The 18,729-nt window shown below is 36.3% G+C and overlaps 1 protein-coding gene across 4 annotated transcripts in view; it reads right to left on the bottom strand.

Annotated features, from left to right (window-relative positions):
- The window catches only part of Orc3 (origin recognition complex subunit 3), a 54,600-nt gene that overhangs the window by 30,231 nt on the left and 5,640 nt on the right, over nucleotides 1–18,729 (bottom strand). For all 4 annotated transcript variants that reach the window (XR_013107272.1, XM_076923992.1, XM_076923993.1 and 1 more), the window contains exons 3-9: nucleotides 16,752–16,849; nucleotides 13,724–13,868; nucleotides 8,308–8,412; nucleotides 7,204–7,352; nucleotides 5,910–6,043; nucleotides 4,362–4,521; nucleotides 2,395–2,508 (exon numbers count right to left, since the gene is read on the bottom strand). Coding sequence is in view for 3 of the 4 variants with exons in the window: in XM_076923992.1 (XP_076780107.1) it covers nucleotides 2,395–2,508; nucleotides 4,362–4,521; nucleotides 5,910–6,043; nucleotides 7,204–7,352; nucleotides 8,308–8,412; nucleotides 13,724–13,868; nucleotides 16,752–16,849 (905 nt within the window). In the remaining variant the exon portion in view is untranslated. The remainder of the gene's footprint in view (nucleotides 1–2,394; nucleotides 2,509–4,361; nucleotides 4,522–5,909; nucleotides 6,044–7,203; nucleotides 7,353–8,307; nucleotides 8,413–13,723; nucleotides 13,869–16,751; nucleotides 16,850–18,729) is intronic.

The following is an 18,729-nucleotide window of genomic DNA, read 5'->3' as shown; positions in this document are numbered from 1 at the left end:
AATGTCTTCACCCCAAATTGCTATATTGCCAGATCTATCTGTTCAAATAAATACAATGCTACAGCAGTAGGTATTGTACCTACTGACAAGAGTAACAAAAATCTGTACCTTCAAATTCAGTTTCATCACATTCCAGAAAAAAAAAAAAAAAAAATGGTACACTGACTACTCAAGTACTCACTCAATAGATCACTCTAGTCTCCTAATGTAATTTATTTAAAAATTCTAGTATAATTTATGAGATCAAATATAATATTATCATTAGGCAGTGGTGGCACATGCCTTTAATCCCAGCACTTGGGAGGCAGAAGCAGGCGGATTTCTGAGTTCGAGGCCAGCCTGGTCTACAGAGTGAGTTCCAGGACAGCCAGAGCTATAGAGAAACCCTGTCTCGAAATACCCCCCCCCAAAAAAAAAAGAAAGAAAAGAAAAGAAGAGAAAAGAAAAAACAAAAGAAAATAACATTCTCCACAGGAAATTAATAATTCAACATATTCTTCTATAAACAAATTTTAAAATATTTGGTAGGCTACAGACTTACTGTGATATATTTTGTCTATTCCTAGATTCCTTGGATCTTTTACACAAAAATGATTTCAATGTGTCAAAGGTCCCTTTTATGTCTATTAAGACAGTCACATGGTTTCTGCCTAAGTCCACTGATGTCTACATTTCATGCATTAAATTGTATATTATCAACCAGCATTGTATCCTTGAAATCTAGCCAGTGTGGTCACAGTGTGTGATCTTTGTGTTGATCGATCTGGTTTCCAAGTATTGTACTGATAATCTTTGAATCTATACTAACCACAGAAATTAATATGTAGGTTTTTTGATGTTGTGATTGAGTATTTACCTGGTGCCAGTGTCAAGGTAATACTACACTTGCTGAATAATTCTTGTATTTTATGGAGTAGTCTGAGGAACAGCAGTGTTAGTTATTCTTAAAAACCACAGAATATCTGGCAGGAGATCTACCTGGTCCAGGCCTTTCCTTCATTGATAAATTATTATTCATCACTTACTTTTGTCAATTCATATGGTTCTAGAAATTTATCCATTTTTTTTTCTATTTTCTAGTTCATTGGAATTAAGTTTTCAGGATTTTTTTCTTAATTAAGTCAGTGGTATGAGTTATGTTCTTTCCATCTCACATTCACTTGGGTCTCTTTTGGGGGGTTAGTTTGGCTATGAGCTTATCAAGCTTATGTTTTCAAAGATACGATGCTCCTTCCTAGAGTTCCTAACCTCCATTCCATTCCATTCGTTTCTGTTCTGATCTGTATTACCTCTTTAAGTATAATGACTTGAAACTTGCCTTATTCTTGACTTTTCTTCCATAAACCTCTAAGGATTTTTTTTTCCCCTGGCATTGCTTACTCAGAATTTTAATAGTAGGTTTATTTTTTTGCCTCCATTGCTAAATGCTTTGAAGACAGATTTCTTTTTCCTCTGTACAAACAGGGCTCAGCACTGTGTCTTCCTTAATGTAAGTGCCTAGTATTTCATAAATAAACAAATGAATGGCAGAACGAATTGTAGAGGTTATTCTCTCATTTAATTTCATACATTGCTATGGTAAATTCTGTCTTGATTTAAAATCCTTTTAAAAAATAAGTCAGTGAATCAAACCATTGTGGTTATGTGTAGGAAGAATACATCTGGAAGAATAACTTGGGTCAGGAGGTGATAGCACACAACTTTAATCTCAGTACTCAAGAAAAAAAGGCAGATGGGTCTCTAAGTTCAAGGCCAGGCTAGTTTACAAAGAGAATTCCAGGACAGCCAGGGCTATACAGAGAAGCCCTATGTCAAAAATCAAAACAAAATAAAACAAAACAAAAAAAAAATCTTATGAGTTTCAAAACACAATAAAAAGATAGATTATTATATTAGACTTATGCATAAAAGGTTATAACATATAGATCTTAATGAAACTGACAACTGGCATGTACTCACAATGGCTATACTTTGACAACTTAGGGAGTTGCCAAGAAAATCAATGGTAATCAATATTACCATTTAACCAACTCAAAAAAACACCCAAGCACAAAGCTAAAGAGTTCACTCTCTGGCCCATCAAAGAAGGTTAATGGCATTTCTTAGGTAAACAGCCACCAAGATTTCATCAAGTCCTAAACAAAAGTAAGTCCTTCCCCTCCAGGCCAACTCTCAGTGGTTAAGACTAGCTATAACAGATCCATTATTGATATCATAACTCTATCTTCTATAGGTGACTTCAGCTTCAGAAAGGAAAGGTAAAACCTAGAAAAGAAAAATGAAATTTCCCTTTTCTGGATCTTGCTACTAAAATGCCATAGTAATCACACTGTGAAATAATGTAAACTCATTAGAATTAGACAGTGAACTTTCAAACTCATCAGATTTTCTTACCTTAAGTCCTTTGATGAAGTTTTGAATTGAGAAATCATGATACAAAAAGATGTTGGTCAGAACCTGTAATGCCTTTTTACTTAATTTAAAGGGAAACCGAGGTGTAAGAAGCAGCTGAAAGAGACAGGGATGGAAGTCAGGCTTCTTAGTCACTCTTCCTCATGAACATGAAGTAAATAACTAGACAAAGAATTATACTGTGACACAACAGATATGAATGCAATCAGAGCTATACTTTTTTTTTTTTTTACAGTCAAATGCCAACCAAATCATAAACCTTACTTATTTAAGACTGAAAACACCAGTGCCGGGCAGTGGTGGCGCACGCCTTTAATCCCAACACTTGGGAGGCAGAGGCAGGCGGATTTCTGAGTTCGAGGCCAGCTTGGTCTACCGAGTGAGTTCCAGGACAGCCAAGGCTATACAGAGAAACCCTGTCTCAAAAAACCAAGAAAAAAAAAAAAAAAAAAAAAAAAAAAAAAAACTGAAAACACCAAAAAAGCAATTTGTATTACAATCCCTGTTTGTTTGAGACAGGGTCTCATCAGATAGCCTTGACTGGTTATCCCTGACTGGGTATCTAACCAAAAAATAAAAATAAAAAAATCACAAAGATCTGCCTGACTTTCTCTCTCAAGTATCAGCAGTCCCATCATCAAACTACACTCTGAACCAAAGTTGTCTACTAACTTCCATTAAATTTTTAATCTTCAAATAATACATATTAAATACATAACCCTTTGTCTTATACTAGAAGATACCAAAAACGAACCATTTTCTTACGAGATAAAACTTTTTTTTCCCTACTAATCCAAATTAGTAAAGAGTAGCAAGCTATGTACTATTAAATGATAACAAAAAATGAAGATTTTTCTTCTTAAAAATATAGAGAAATTTTATATTATTTAGTTAGTGTTTAATGGTCTACAGTAATGCTTTATATCTGAAAATCAAACCTTATACTAGGACTTTTTTTTAACCAAATATATAGTTGCATTTGACTATAATTAATTTCAAAATGAAAAACATTTTCCTAACATGTCAATAAATCAGATTGCTATCTGCTGTGTAGCAATGTGTAGAAGCAGTTCATAAGTGAACACACAGGTTGTCATTGTTAAGCTATACAACCAGTCACAAACATATCTTAATGGAACTGAGAATGACTTTGCATGGCAGTCAATAGTCATGCTATTACACAGAAACATTATAGCAGGTATAGCCTTGGTTTAGTAGCTGCTGTCAAGAGCAAAATGACAGTTGTCAAAGTCCACAAAAACCCTTGGGGCTGGAGAGATGGCTCAGAAGTTAGTAGCACCGGCTGCTTTTCCAGAGGCCTGGGGTTCCATTGTCGGCACCCATACAATGGCCCACAACCATCGTAACTCCAGTTCTAGAGATCCAACACCCTCTTCGGACCTCCACAGGCACTGCATCCATGTGGTACACATACATATATGTAGACAAACATACATATATCCAATCAAAATAAACTTTAAAGCTTTAAATCATTTTATATAAAATATAAGATCAAAACATACTGGTAATACTCTGAAGTATGTAACTTCTGTGAAATTTTATTTATTACTGTCAGTGCCCTATTACTTATTAGTATTGTTACTTTCCAGAGCCTCCCTTCACAATGAAGACAAGTGCTCTATTAGAGAGCTGTACTTAGACTCTGAAATTCATTTTAAAAGCCTAATTTCTTCAATTAAGTAATACAAACAAAAATGAATATATACAAATGATTGTTGCTTTCATAAAGCTTATTTTTTATCTGAGAAGGCAACTATATGCAAAGAGAAAATATAGTTCTAACCATAACTGTGTAAGAGCATTAAAATATGCAAATAAGTTGAACAAAGTCTGATATACATAGAAATTTACTGGTATTATTTACTATACATATGTCTGGTAGCTTTGGTTTCACTCTCTTGTCATTGGTAAACATTTTTTCTTTTTACCTTATCAAGAAGTACTGTCAGGTGTTCCTTGCAAGACAGAGACTGGAACAGTTCTATACACAACAGAGATGACACTGAATGAGGAAGCAGTCGGTGGATAATAACAGGAGATGTGGCGATCCCAAAAATGAGAATTAGAGGAAACTCATGCAGATGCTGACTAGTTTTTTAAAGAAAAATACAAAAGAAGCTTCTTCAGCAAATGTATTTCAATATATTACATTCAAAATGCTTATTTTAAGATATTGTTTTCTAGGTCATTCATTTTCTTTTTAAAATAAAAAATTATAAAATAAACACTTTCCAGATTCTAATCCTGAAATCAAGCCATTAATGGATCCTTTTCTTTTATAAATAAGAAGAGATCCAGAAAGACCAAATGCTCCCCCTGAGATTAGACTACCAAAGTTAAACAAAAGCGTGTCAAATAGCATTTACTATAACCTCACTGACTTTCAGCCTCATGTAGTCTTCCTTATGTTTTTCCACCAAATCTCATTTTCTTTTCTTTTCTTTTCTTTTCTTTCTTTCTTTCTTTCTTTCTTTCTTTCTTTCTTTCTTTCTTTCTTTCTTTCTTTTTTTTTTTTCTGGTTTTTCAAGACAGGGTTTCTCTGTATAGCCCTGGCTGTCCTGGAACTCACTCTGTAGACCAGGCTGGCCTTGAACTCAGAAATCTCCCTGCCTCTGCCTCCCAAGTGCTGGGATTAAAGGCGTGTGCCACCACTGCCCAGCCAAAAGAAAGTTACCCTAACAAATATACATTGGGAACAAATGTCACAGGGATGTAACATAGGTCTAGTTACTTCAACTTTAAGTCTCATAAGATTGCTTTAAAAAACTCCTACACTAAAATAATACACACTGGAAATATTATATAAAAATAAGATGCCTTCATACAGAGAACATTTTTAGCCAGTAAAGCTATAAGGAACACAGAGTCTCTAAAGATAAAAATCAGAAAGAAAAAAGGCATGATAGAATACTACAACTTAGAGGAATATCAATTTAACAGGCAGGTAAGGAGACAATCCATGTAAGATAAATGACATTTTATACCTATTTACCTGAGTTACGTATGTTAACTAAATCAGGATGAACTTGTCTTGGATTTTCAACATTATCTCAAAAACCAAGAAAATAATTTGCTAGATCTTTGAAGATTCAGTAACAAAAATAATTTTGAATTTCATTAGATTGGTCTTAAAATGAGCACTATTTTTTTCTAAAATAAAAGTAATGTCTTAAGAAAAAGGAAATTTTGCCTGAAAGCAAAGTCACATGTTATGAAGAGTTTAAGCAGAGATGAAGATAGGGAGATGAGAGAAAGGGAAAGGTCAAGCAATACCAAATGTATGAAATGCCTCACGGGTATCTGCTCCTAAATTTGATTGGAGAGAACCCATTTTACAAAGCTGACCTTTAACCTCTATACATATACCATGGCACAGATACCAGCACATACACATAGCATTTACATACAAATAATAATAATAATAAATGAAAATGAAAAAGAAGACAATTTCATCAAAACTGTAGCAGTCTAACTACCTGCTGATGGTTATGAAGTCTTGGAGTACGTTTGTGCTGAAGCTCTCCATGCTCTTTAAAAGAAGCACCACAGGAGGAGACTGCCAGTAGCTAGACGCTGGCCTCTTTTTGCTTGTCAGTTTGGGGCCTGTGTTCTTTTAAACCAACGTGAAACAGAGGAATTAAAAGTAAGCCTTACCAGTCAAACAGGACTACTATGCCACTTGTTATGTATTTCTTTATATTTTACAGTAACTGTAATTTTTCCCAACCAAAAAGTAGTACCTCAGTCTAATAGTTACTTAGCAAAATCTGTTTCTAGATATGGTTAACAGTTAAAAAAAAAAAAAAAAGGTTCAGAAGGACCTATAACAAATAACAAATGGATTTTCTACTGAAAAACATGGAAAAAAGACACTTTTCTATACAAATGACTTTTCTGTTGATACAAATTTATGCACTATCATAAGTTGTATTGTTGATATAAAAGAACACTGAATGTACTATTACAAACTTTTTATCTTGAAATGGACCTTAAATATTTGGTCAAACAAAACTTAAAGATAATGGACTTAAACTGCAAAAACTTTGATTCTTAAAACAATCTAAAAATTTACATCAAATTAAGGTATCTTTATACACATCCTTACATAAAGAAAGGTAAAATCATATGTATGATTTCAATGAAAACACTAAATAGAAAATGTCACCCAGTATTTGTGCTATCTAGTAACCCAACAATAAAGTGGGACTAGGGGTGTACCCCAGGAGTCCAAGGATATCTGTGTCATTCATTTGTAATAGAGATGGTCATAGAAGGAAATTTATATATTCTTAAATATACTTTACTTATAGAGTGTTGTTTTGTTCAATAGACCATATTTGTACAGTAATGTTTCCTCAAGATTTCCAAGCATGGATCAAACTAAATTTTAAAAATTATAGAATTACTCAAGGAATAAGCTGACAGCAGGAATAGGTGTTATGAGTCTACTGAACAAAAGTAAATACTGAAGAGGTAATATAAGGAAGTTACAGCCATTATTACCAAAATACAATCTGTAACAGAACCAACTGCATATGTTTTCTTTTTGTCACTACATGGAATTCTCCCACAAATACAATGTCCTTGTAAGAATCCAAGCACTTACCAGGAATTAGTCTACATATTAGAATACTTTCAAATTCTAGTAGCTTCAGAAAAAATAGCTACTGCCAAACTGCTATTATTGCTTCACAAACACATGCTTATTAGAAGAGTGATATAAGTAAAGTAATTCTGAGCCAACTAACCAAGTATTCAGTTTCCTTTTACCTGTGTGACTGTTGAATACCAACTAGAAAGGGAATCCATTGAATAATTTGTCTTTCTGGTGATCTTATCACTTTTCTCCTCCTTGGAATTTCTATCTACACAGCAGTCCATCAACTGTAAGGTCAACTTTTGTAAAAAATGTTTCACATCTGCAGAATATAAAAAGCAAGGAAACTTACCTCATCTTTAAAACAAATTAAAGCCACTGAAACCTTTGATCAGCAGATTGCAATATTTACATTGAGTATATTTTTCTGTGTTTCATCAATATAGTTAAAAATATGCTAAGTATACTACCATTACTCATTAGTACCCCGTCCTTAATATTGAATTTTGTTAGGGTTGGACACATTCAATTGACAGTGTACTTGCCTAGCATGCACAAAGTCCTAAAGTTGACACCCAGTACTAAATAAACACAAATGTGGTCAACCATGTCTAAAATCCCTGACGACAGGAGAATCTGAAGTTCAAGGTCATCTTCTGCTGCATGGTACACTCAATGCCTGCATAGGTTATGTAAGATCCTTCCTAAATACGATGTAATAAATGAGTATATTTCACTAGTTCATACTAAGATCAGATCAAAATGTATGTATATTATCTACAAGTATTATCTATGAAAATATATAGGCAGAAAATTATAAATTATTTTTAGGATATCATACATTCATATTATTTTGAACAACAAAAAATGTCATAGTTCTTAACAACAAAAGGTATATGAATTATATTACTGATTATAAATCTTCATTTACAACCATTTTTAAAAGACATCCTTGAGATATTAATTGTAATTCATCACAACAAAAGTACTACATTAACTCTATTATCAGTCCAGCTGGCAGCAGATATGAGTATGACAGTGTGCACAGCTTATAATAGGATGGCTTTATATGCAAACACATCTGAGTCTGAGGCTGTGTGTGCTTCATGACTTAACCATTTTATACACTCAAGTCTGACTCTGCATATGGACTACTTATTTTTTAATCATCAACTGCCTTTTCAAGTGGGAAAAAAGTTGATTTAGAATGAGCAAAAATGAGTGAGACATGCATAGAGTGTGGGGGAAGGAGTTAGAGGTGAGCATTTCTATTTTACCTGGACAATCCTTAGCCTGCAGTGAGACTACATATGGTGTGACATTATTCTGAAGGGTCTCTGTTAGACTTCTGAATATCACATCATGATCCGTGACATTCACACCTATGGGATAATAACATCATTTCATCATTATTAACAATTTAACAATGAGTATTTTAAAGAACAAGTAAAGCACCAGGTAAGAATGATTTAAAAACAGGATTTACACTAGAAATCAAGAACACTGCAGCACAACTGGCTTTCCTCTCAGTTTGTGATCTAAAGGAAGGTATTACGATTTACTCCTGATTAGCCCAAAGCCCATGCTCAAGCTGAGAACAACAGGTTAAAAGTGACAATCGTGGGCTGGTGAGATGGCTCAGTGGTTAAGAACACTGACTGTTCTTCTGGAGGTCATGAGTTCAAATCCCAGCAACCACATGGTGGCTCACAACCATCTGCAATGAGATCTGATGCCCTCTTATGGGGTATCTGAAGACAGCAACAATGTACTTACTTATAATAAATAAATTAAAAAAAAAAACTTTAAAAGTGACAATCGTGATATCAGCAGTAAAGGGAAAAGCCAAAATATTGTTATTGATGATAAGATTCTATACACATAAGACCCTACCAGGAAATTCCAACAGCTGATGAACACATTCAGCAAAGAAGCAGGATACAAATTTAACATACAAATCAGTACCCTTCCTACAGATAAATAATCATACTGAGAAAAGACAGGAGAAACAACCCCATTCACAGTTGCCTCAAAATAACAATAAAGAACACTTAGTATTAATTTAATCAAGTAAGTAAAAAACTTGTACAATGAAAACTTTAGGAAACTGAAGAAGATACCAAAAGACAGAAGGATCACCTATATTGATGGACCTACAATAATACTATGAAAATGACCACCCTACCAAAACCAATCTTTTGGTAATAAAACTAGATTCTTATTTTTCATCCTGCACAAAACTCAACTCCAAATGGTTCAAAGACCTAAACCTGTCAGACCTGTCAGGAGAGAAAGTAAGAAATGTACTTATAACATGGAAAGGGCTTTCTGAAAAAGACCCTATTACCACCAATACTAAGACCAACATTTGAGAAACTGGATCTCATGACACTAAAAAGCTTGTACACGGTAAGGACACCATCATTGAAGTGAAGAGGCAGCCTACAGAATGGAAAAAAGTCTTCATCAGCTACAAATCTAACAGAGGGTTAGGATCTAGAATATAAAAGAACTAAGATTAAAACAATCAAAATATAGAGTTCTCAAAGTAAATATCAGTAGCCAAGAAGTATTCTTTAAAATGTTCAATACCTTTAGCTATTGGAGAAATGCAAATTAAAATGATTTTGAAATTTAATTTTGCCCCAGTCATGGGATCACTTAGATCAGAAATGCAAATGGATGTGGGGAACAGAAGCAGTTATGCCTTGCTGATGGAAGAGCAGACTGGAACCACAGTGTAAATCAACATTGCAGGTTCCTCGACAAGCTAGAAATGGAGCTAGCACATGATCCAGTAATACTCCTCCCAAAGGACTCTCTGGATCACACTACAAAGAAACCTGTTCATCCATGTTCATTGTTGCTCCACTCACAAAAGCAACAAAAAGAACCTAGATGTCCATTAATGATGAATAATGGCAGTGTGGTTCATATACCCAGTGTAATATTATTAAGCTACTTAAAAATGAAGATATGAAATCCACAGGTACATGGATGAAGCTGGAAGTAATAATTCTGAGTGAGGTCAGACCCTGATAGACAAGTGTTTCATGTTCTCTCCCATATGTGATATTAGCCTTGAATCTTTAAATATGTGCATTTAAACTGGAGTAACCTCAGATGGCACAAAACTAGTAAGAGGACATGAAAAGGTGTGGTTCGCCAGGCAGTGGTGGTGCATGCCTTTAATCCCAGCACCTGGGAGGCAGAGGCAGGTGGATTTCTGAGTTCGAGGCCAGCCTGGTCTACAGAGTGAGTTCCAGGACAGCCAGGGCTACACAGAGAAACCGTCTCGAAAAAAAACCAAAAAAAAAAAAAAAAAAAAAAAAAAGAAAAGAAAAGAAAAGAAAAGGTGTGGTTCAGAAAAGGGGACAGACACAGATGTTATGAATGAGAACAGGAATAATGAGGAAGGGTCAAATGTGTGGGATGGGAAGGAAGGGATGAGGATAGATAACATAAGGACCATGGGGAAAGGCCATGGCTTCTACTACTGCAGAAACTTCCTAAAACTTATTTATATTCAGATATAAAGAGTTTCATGGAGTTCTCTTATGATGGGATGGGGGAGATGACAATGCCACCCTAAGTCACTAGATGCTACAAGTGTCAAGCATGAATTAACCACTTTTTGAGTTGTTGGACAGTGGGGTCCTATACATTCCTACCCCAAAACATTACATACTGTCAAGTACAATTTGAAATACGTCCTAAATATCAGCAACAGGATTAGGGTATTAAAAATAGAATTAAAATGGCATTAAAATGCTAAATACCAGAGCCCATTGCTAACAAACCCTAAAGAAGTAACAAGTTGGGAGCTAAGTGTGATAGCATACTTTAATCTCAGCACTCAGGAGGCAGAAGTAGGCAGATCTCTATGACTCTGAGGCCAGTATGGTCAACATAGAGGATTTATGGCCAACCAAGGATACACAGTGAGACTTTGTCAAAACAAACAAACAAACAAAAGAAAAAAATAAAACATTGGAAGCAAACTCATTGGAACAGGTTTGGAACCCTGATAAATTCTATTTTATTTTCAAAATGAAAAAAACCTTAAAACAGAGGTAGTTCGATGGAAGGGTAGATGCTGAGTATGCATAAAGCTCCTGGTTTCATATCCAACACCAAACATTATTTAAAAACCATTTCAATCTGACTTTAATTCCACCCTCTCCTGCCTCGCCTCCAGCCCTGTAGCAGCCTCCTTGCAGATGCCTCTCTCCACACACTACCTCCATTCCCTAGGGACTCCACCAAACCCTGATGCATGGGCCGGCTTAGCTCTTCCTTCTAGTGCATCCCCACCCATTCTTTTGAGTCAGTTTCCAAGGAAGGAAAGACAGAATGAAGACTTATGGGGAGACATGGGAGTGGCTGCAGGAAGAGGATTAGATGTGGAGTGAAGGGGAGAAGGATGAAGAAGGGAATATTGAGAGGGATAGACAGCTAACACGAAGTGCCATTTGAATGGTCATCTGGAAACCAACTACTGTAGAAGCTTCTTAAAATATAGACATATTTGAAACAATTCAAACGGAATCACCAAACAATGAGAAAGACCAGAGTCCCAACTACATGTTTCTTGCCACCAAGTGAAACCTCCAGGAATAGGTTAAATCTACTTGAGTTATTGGCCAAAGAGGCCCCATGTAAACTGTAATGGTTCAAATAAAAATGGCCCCCAAAGACACATATGTTTGTTTCAATGTTTGATTCCCAGTTGGTGGACTGTGTAGGAAGAATTTGGGAGTAAGGCCTGGTAGAGTAGATGTGTCACTGACACATACCAGGGGTATGCTTTGACACTTCAAAATCCAACATCAGACCCAGGCTCTCTCACTCTGTCATCTCCTTGGATCAGAATTTAAGCTCTCAGCTAGCTACTGTTGCAGCAAGATGCCTGCCTGCCAGCCACTATGCTCCCTGCCATGATATTATGAACTAATCCTCTGAAACTGTAAGGAAGCTCTCAATTAAGTAGCTTTCTTTAATAAGTTACTTTGGTCATGATGCTTTTTCACCAAAACAGAACAAACAGTAGCTAAGATAGAGACTCCCAAACAACTCAGGCTACTGCCAAGGCTATTTATTAGTTGTTCTCTACAGACTGACAGTAAGGCTCTACTGCTGAACAAAACACATACCTTATTGAACATGGAGAAGTCAAGCTGATGTCTAACTAGAGACTTCACCCCTCCTGATTAGTTCATGGTACTGGAAGGTACTCTGTATGCTCCCAGAGAAAAGTCCAACTACAAAGCCTGCTATCTATGTTGGTTGCCTTACCTGCAAGATATGCTGTTGCAATGGTGGCACAAACATGAGAGTAACCAACTACTATCTAACTGGATTTTAAGGCCCACTCTATGAGATGGAACCTGTGCTGGATATTGCTTCAGTGGCCAAGATCCTGAAAACAGACAGGCTATTAGGCCAAAAGGAAAACCAAATACTACTGTTCTGCTAAATGCAATAATGAATTGATTCCTAATGACATTCTACTCTATGTATAGATCAGTGCCTTGCCCATTCATAATCAAAGAAGCTTCCTCTTGCTATAGAGGGGACCTATTATAGAGACCCAGACCACCCAAGTAGACAATGTGCACTGTGAGAGATTTTGGAACACTCAATACTAAATGTCTCAGGGAGTATGCAGAAGAAGAGGCAGAGAGGCTGTGAGAGCCAGAAGGAATAAATGACACCAAAAAAACAATGTCTTTCTAACATAAGATTGACACATGCATTTCACAGAGACAATGGTAGTAGACACAGGGCCTGCACGGGTTCAAACCAGGCAGGGCCCCCGTGCTGAGAGGTGGAGGTGGACATGAGCCATAAGCTTCCAACCCTAACTAAGAAGCACCCATTGTCTTCTCCAATGGTGTCTCATTGGGCATATTAACCACCCTTGGGCAGACCCCACACCCAGCAGTAGATGGCCTCCACAAAACAAACTCAGTGGGATTTCTGAGACTTGTCTCATACTGCTGTGTTTGGGCATTTTTTGGTCTTATTGATCTTCTGAGTGTGTATTTTGGTTTTTGATTTTGTGTTTATGAGTTTTGCTTTGTACATTTGTGTCTGTGTGTTGTACTTTTTCTTTGTCTTATTTATTCTGGTTTGCTTGGTAAACTGAAAAAAATATTGTTAATAAATCAGATATTTTTGTATGATCCTGAAGTACAAATGTTTGCTTTGAATTAGATATTATTGATGAATATTTTAAAAATTATAATTAATAACCTGGAAACAATTTATATACAATTTATACAAATTTTTCTCTATGCAATTAATATTAAAAGAATCTGAATTAAGATTTCAAGTGTAAAAAATATAAGTATTATAGATAAATTTCATTGAAGATATTTTTTTAAAAACGTAGAAATAATTAAATCCACTGACACACTGCTGTTTTATTACTGAATTCAAATGTCATTACCCTAAAAAACACACAGAAAGAAGAATAAAACAAATATAGTTCTCCTCAGTTCTCCTACTAGTGCAGTGGCTAGATCAATTTCTCTTCATCTACAAATATCTGAATATATAATAAACCTTTACAAAGTATGTAAGTCAAATCATGGTTGTTTTAATTTGTATGAGTTTTATCAGACCAAAATATTTTCCACTAGTATCATTAAAAAAACAGTTTAAAAAGTATGTACAGATCTGCATACATACCAAGAATAAGAGCAGCTGTTGGAATTTCTCTGAGTTTCATTTGAGAGCCCCAGTTTCTGGAATTTTTCTGGAATTCAGAATGGGACTTCTGCAGAAAGTCAACTAGGTTATCAAACAGATTTTCATTTAATTCCTCCTGTAATTGCTGCAAAGAAAACAAAATTTCATGAGTTATTATTAGTAGTATTTCTTTTCTTTCCTGGTGTAGGAGAGTTTCAATTTTCTTTTCCCTTTGAATGTTCAGTAATTTTAGTTGATGAGATAAAGCAGCAATAAACCAACAAGGTAAAAGAACCCCACAGATATAAACACAAAAGGGACAGCACAAACTGTACTGAGAGGGAAAAGAAGAGGAAACCTAGAGAATATATTAACACACAGTGAGCAAGCACACAGTGTACTGGGAGGGAACAGAAGGGGAAACACACACACACATACACATGCGTATATTAACACACAGTAAGCAAGCACACTGTGTATTGGAGGGGACAGAAAGGGAAACACACACACACGCACGCACACACATACTCGTATATTAACACATAGTGAGCAAGCACACAATGTTTTGAGAGGAAACAGAAGGGAGGAAACACACACACATTGATATACAAAGAGGAAACACATTATATTGAGAGGAAACAGAAGGGAGAAACACACACATGCGCACACACACACACAAATACATCAACACACAATGAGCAAGAACACAGTGTATTGGGAGGAATCAGAAGGGGAAAACATACACACACTAACACACAGTGAGCAAGCACACAATGTATTGAGAGGGAATAGAAGGGCAAGATGGCTGAGACTGAATTTGAATGAATTTCAATTGCATTTTGATATGCAGAAAAAAATTGTCGTAGAGTTAAGGGGACAGGTTGAAGTTTGGGGGGTAAAGTAGGGAGGGATAAGGATGTCAAGTTACAGAAATGTGAGAGTGTTCCTACCTAGCAAAGATGATCTGGTTATTCGGACAGTTTCCCAGATAACCATCATTAGAATGCCACCATTATCTCTGACAGGGCTAGGAAGCACACCCTCGAGCTTCTCTTCCTAAGAAATGATCTTTCCTCAGATAAAGGGATATTAAAGAAGGCTCTTCTTGAACATACTGTTTTTAATGTCAATAAATCTAAATTTCATTTTACAGATGATACTTCTCAGAGCCATTTCTGCATCTGCAACTTCTCATTATATTTGGAAATATACTTAAATATATGGTCTGGAGACATGACTTGGCCATTAAGATCATGTACTGCTCTTGCAGAGGACCTGAGTTCAGTCCTCAGCATCCACATGGTAGTTTATAACATCTTTCGCCCAGTTCCAGGGCTCTGACAAATTTGGCCTCTTCGATACACATATCCCCACAAAGGCACACATATACATATAATTTAAAACTGAAAAATAATTCTAAAAAGAAATATATTTTGTGATGTTCTATTTTGACCCTTGCTGGAAAGAAAAGTATTATAGATTCAGTTGAAAATTATATATGAAATGAGTAACAGCTTCACGAAATTAAAAAAGGTTTTCCTGAGATTTCTGGAGATTAATGCTTTGCATTACTTGATTTAAAAATCTCTCAGTTACTCATTCCATAACCATTCACTAATCATTTTGTGGACATCAAAGACAGTCTTTCCCCTAAAAAGGTGAAGAGATAAAAGTGGAACCATCCACTCTAAGCGGAAGAGGAAATTCATTTGAACCAAGGCACTGTCTGCTGATGGAGAGGGAAACAGGAGACAAGGGTAAGTGAGAAGAACAAGCTGTAGAAACAAAGAAAGCATTGGGAGGGAGGACCACTGACATGAAAGATCCAGTGTGAGGAAAAGGCACTACGTGGAGGTAAAGGTAACAGGACAGGAACTGTAAAGGACACCCCCAGACTATAACGAGTGACCTGACAGGCTACTTTAGCACCACAGCGAAGGCGGAGGATAAAGGAGGTGGAGCTGGTAAGGGGCTATAGGAAACCCACTAAGTCTGACAGAGAGCTGCATTTGCCAGAAAGCGAGGTGTGTTCCTATTATGACTCAGAAACCAACAAAGCTAGTGGCAGGTTTGAAGGCAGGATGTCAAGAATGCAGCTCAGGGAGTGTTGTGGTAATCTAGGTTAAGAAACCTAGACAAGGGCTGGAGAGATGGCTTAGCAGTTAAAAGCACTGACTGCTCTTCCAAGGGTCCTGAGTTCAATTCCCAGCAACCACATGGTAGCTCACAACCATCTGTAATGGGGTCTGATGCCCTCTTCTGGTGTGTCTGGCAACAGCTACAGTGTACTCATATAAATAAAATAAAATCTTTAAAGTCCTCTGGCAGAGGACTGAAGCTCAGTTCCCAAGGGGTGGCTTCCTACCTTGTTAACCCCAACCCCAGTAAATTCAATGCCCTCTCCTGTGAAGTGTAAAGTAGTAAAGATAGATGGGAAATGGTAAGAGACTCGAAAGTAGGTGACTGGAAAAATGGCTCAGTAGGTAAACGTGTAAGCCGAAGGACCTAAGTTGGAATTCCCAGCACCCACATAAATGTGGGTGTATAAATCTCATTCAAAACCAAAACACTATAGCAACGTGTTGATTAAGCAGAATGAGCTGTTGGCACTGGAGCTTCTGCCTTTGCTATACTGAGGATATTCACAGCCGGAACATGCAGTAAGCTCTGGGCCAGCCTATGCTAGTGTTAAGACTGTGTCTCAAGAAGAAACCAAAACAAAACACAGCAAAAACTGGATGCTAGCACAGATTTCAAAATAGCTTCCCTTCAGACTTGTGTCACCTCTTAACTGAATTTAAGAGTTCACCATAGTGATTTTGTTTTTCTTAGAAACAATCATGCTGCAATAATGGAAGCATGTGTAACATTTACAACATGACACCTGTTTTACTTGTGGTACACAGGCTGTGTTTTATTGTACTTTCCCATTTTCTGTGGCATACTCTTATACATCATTAGATATGGAAAGTGATAAATACAAGACTTCACTGTTTTTTTACAGAAATGTAAAAAGGAAATTATTCACCTCTGTTTCAGATTTCATCCGTTGCCATAGCAAGTGATACGTTTCAAATCGAAGTTTACTGTCCTCAGAGTCAAGTTCTTCATTATGAAAATAGTCCTCTAAAAAAAAAAAAAAAAACCCAGAAAGTCAATTTTTTTTAACACAATAAAATTAAGAGACTGTATGTAGAGATACACAACATGGGGGAGGGGATCAAAACACATTTTCTATGTATCCAAAAACCATGTATCTACATAAATATCTGTCTCTATTACATTTGGAGAAAAACAATATACTTTATCATTTGTATTTAATTTTACATCTCAATTTTTAACATATTAAAAAGGACATTTAAATTTTTAAAGTTCTATTCCTCACTAAAGAATCTCTAAGCTTTTACATACTGATTTTCAGTTCAAGGTATAAGCACACATTAATGTTTCATCCACATCTTCTTTAACTTTCTATATTAATTTTTCATACTGTTTTTTGTTCTATTCACATAGTTTAGACCAGCCCTTGATTTAATGAGTAATACTTGATTTAACGAATAATACTTTCTTTTCTTTTGTCTTTTCTTTTCTCCTCTCCTCTCCTCCCCTCCCTTTCTCTTTCTTCCCTCACCCCCACTACCCCTAGCTTTTCAAGACAGGGTTTCTCTGTATAGGTAATCCTGGCTATCCTGGAATTGACTATATAGAGGAGGCTAGCCTCAAACTCAGAGAACTGTTTATCTCTATCTCCCAAATATTGGGATTAAAGGTATGAGCCACCACCATTTGCCTTTTTTTGCTACTTTTTTTTTTTTTTTTAAATGTATGAACTGCATGAACACCTGCACGCCAGAAGAGGACATCAGATCTTTTTATGGTCAGGAGCAACCATGTGGATGCTGGGAATTGAACTCAGGACTTCCTCCAGAAGAGAAGCCAGTGCTCTTAACTGCTAAGCCATCTCACCAGCCCCTTCTTTTCTTTTTTATAATTCAATTCTATTAAAAGGTGCATGCATTGCCAAGAAAGACAGAAGAGAGTCTTGAATCCTCTTGACTGGAGCTAACAATAGATGGTTGTTAGCTGCCATGTGGGGGCTGCGAATCAAGCCCAGTTCCTCTGGAAGAGCAACCAGTGCTCCTAACAGTTGAGTATTACCTCTGTCCTAATGTGTATACTTTATATATTTTTTTAAACTGTTCTCTCTTGAAAGCCTTTCTGTCAAGATATGTTTATTGTGATAGTTTTGAAAAATGTGTATTAAGGAATATATTATTTTAAAAATTTAACAAATATATTTCCAGTAGACACAAAAACAAAAGTCCCATAAAACAACTTTTACTCTTATCCTCTAGCAGCAAATGTGATTCACAGTTCATTAAAGTGATTTCGCAACTTGCAATGGGTTGTGACCTCCGATTTGGACACTGCAGAAATTTACTTTTATGTTGACTACCCCACCTCCTGTTCCTCTCAGATGCTTTTTCAGTTGAATGTCAGTTTGTGAACTTTGTTCTATTGTTCAGTTCTATTTCCATACCCATTCTCATCCTACAGCCACAAAAGAATTTTACACAGTGAGTCAAACAGAGACTGGGGCTACAGCAGCGGCACAGCAGTTAAAACAGTGCTTCTGCTGCAGAGGATCTGGGTGTGAGCCCCAGCACCCACAGTGGCTCAACCACCTACAGCCACACTTCCGGGATATCTAGCTCACTCTTTCGGCCTCTGCAGCAGCCACCAGGCATGCACAAGATAGATGTACATACACAGGGGCAAAAATACAGACATAAAAATAAAAAACCCTGAAACAACCAAAAAAACCATGTTATGAAATTAATTGTGATTTTGGCACGTCTCAAGAAGAATTAACACTGGTATACTAACTGGATAAAGTCAAATTTATAAATTGAGCTGGTAAAAAGGAAAAAAAAATATTTAATGGTTATAAAAATTCATATCCAGGCCAAAGACAAATGTAAAACCCAGCACTCAGCAAAAGTATT

This window comes from Arvicanthis niloticus, chromosome 25, assembly GCF_011762505.2.
Source record: "Arvicanthis niloticus isolate mArvNil1 chromosome 25, mArvNil1.pat.X, whole genome shotgun sequence".
Taxonomy (NCBI): domain Eukaryota; kingdom Metazoa; phylum Chordata; class Mammalia; order Rodentia; family Muridae; genus Arvicanthis; species Arvicanthis niloticus.
Note: the sequence above shows the minus strand (reverse complement) of the source record. Positions and strands in the feature narration are given on the sequence as shown.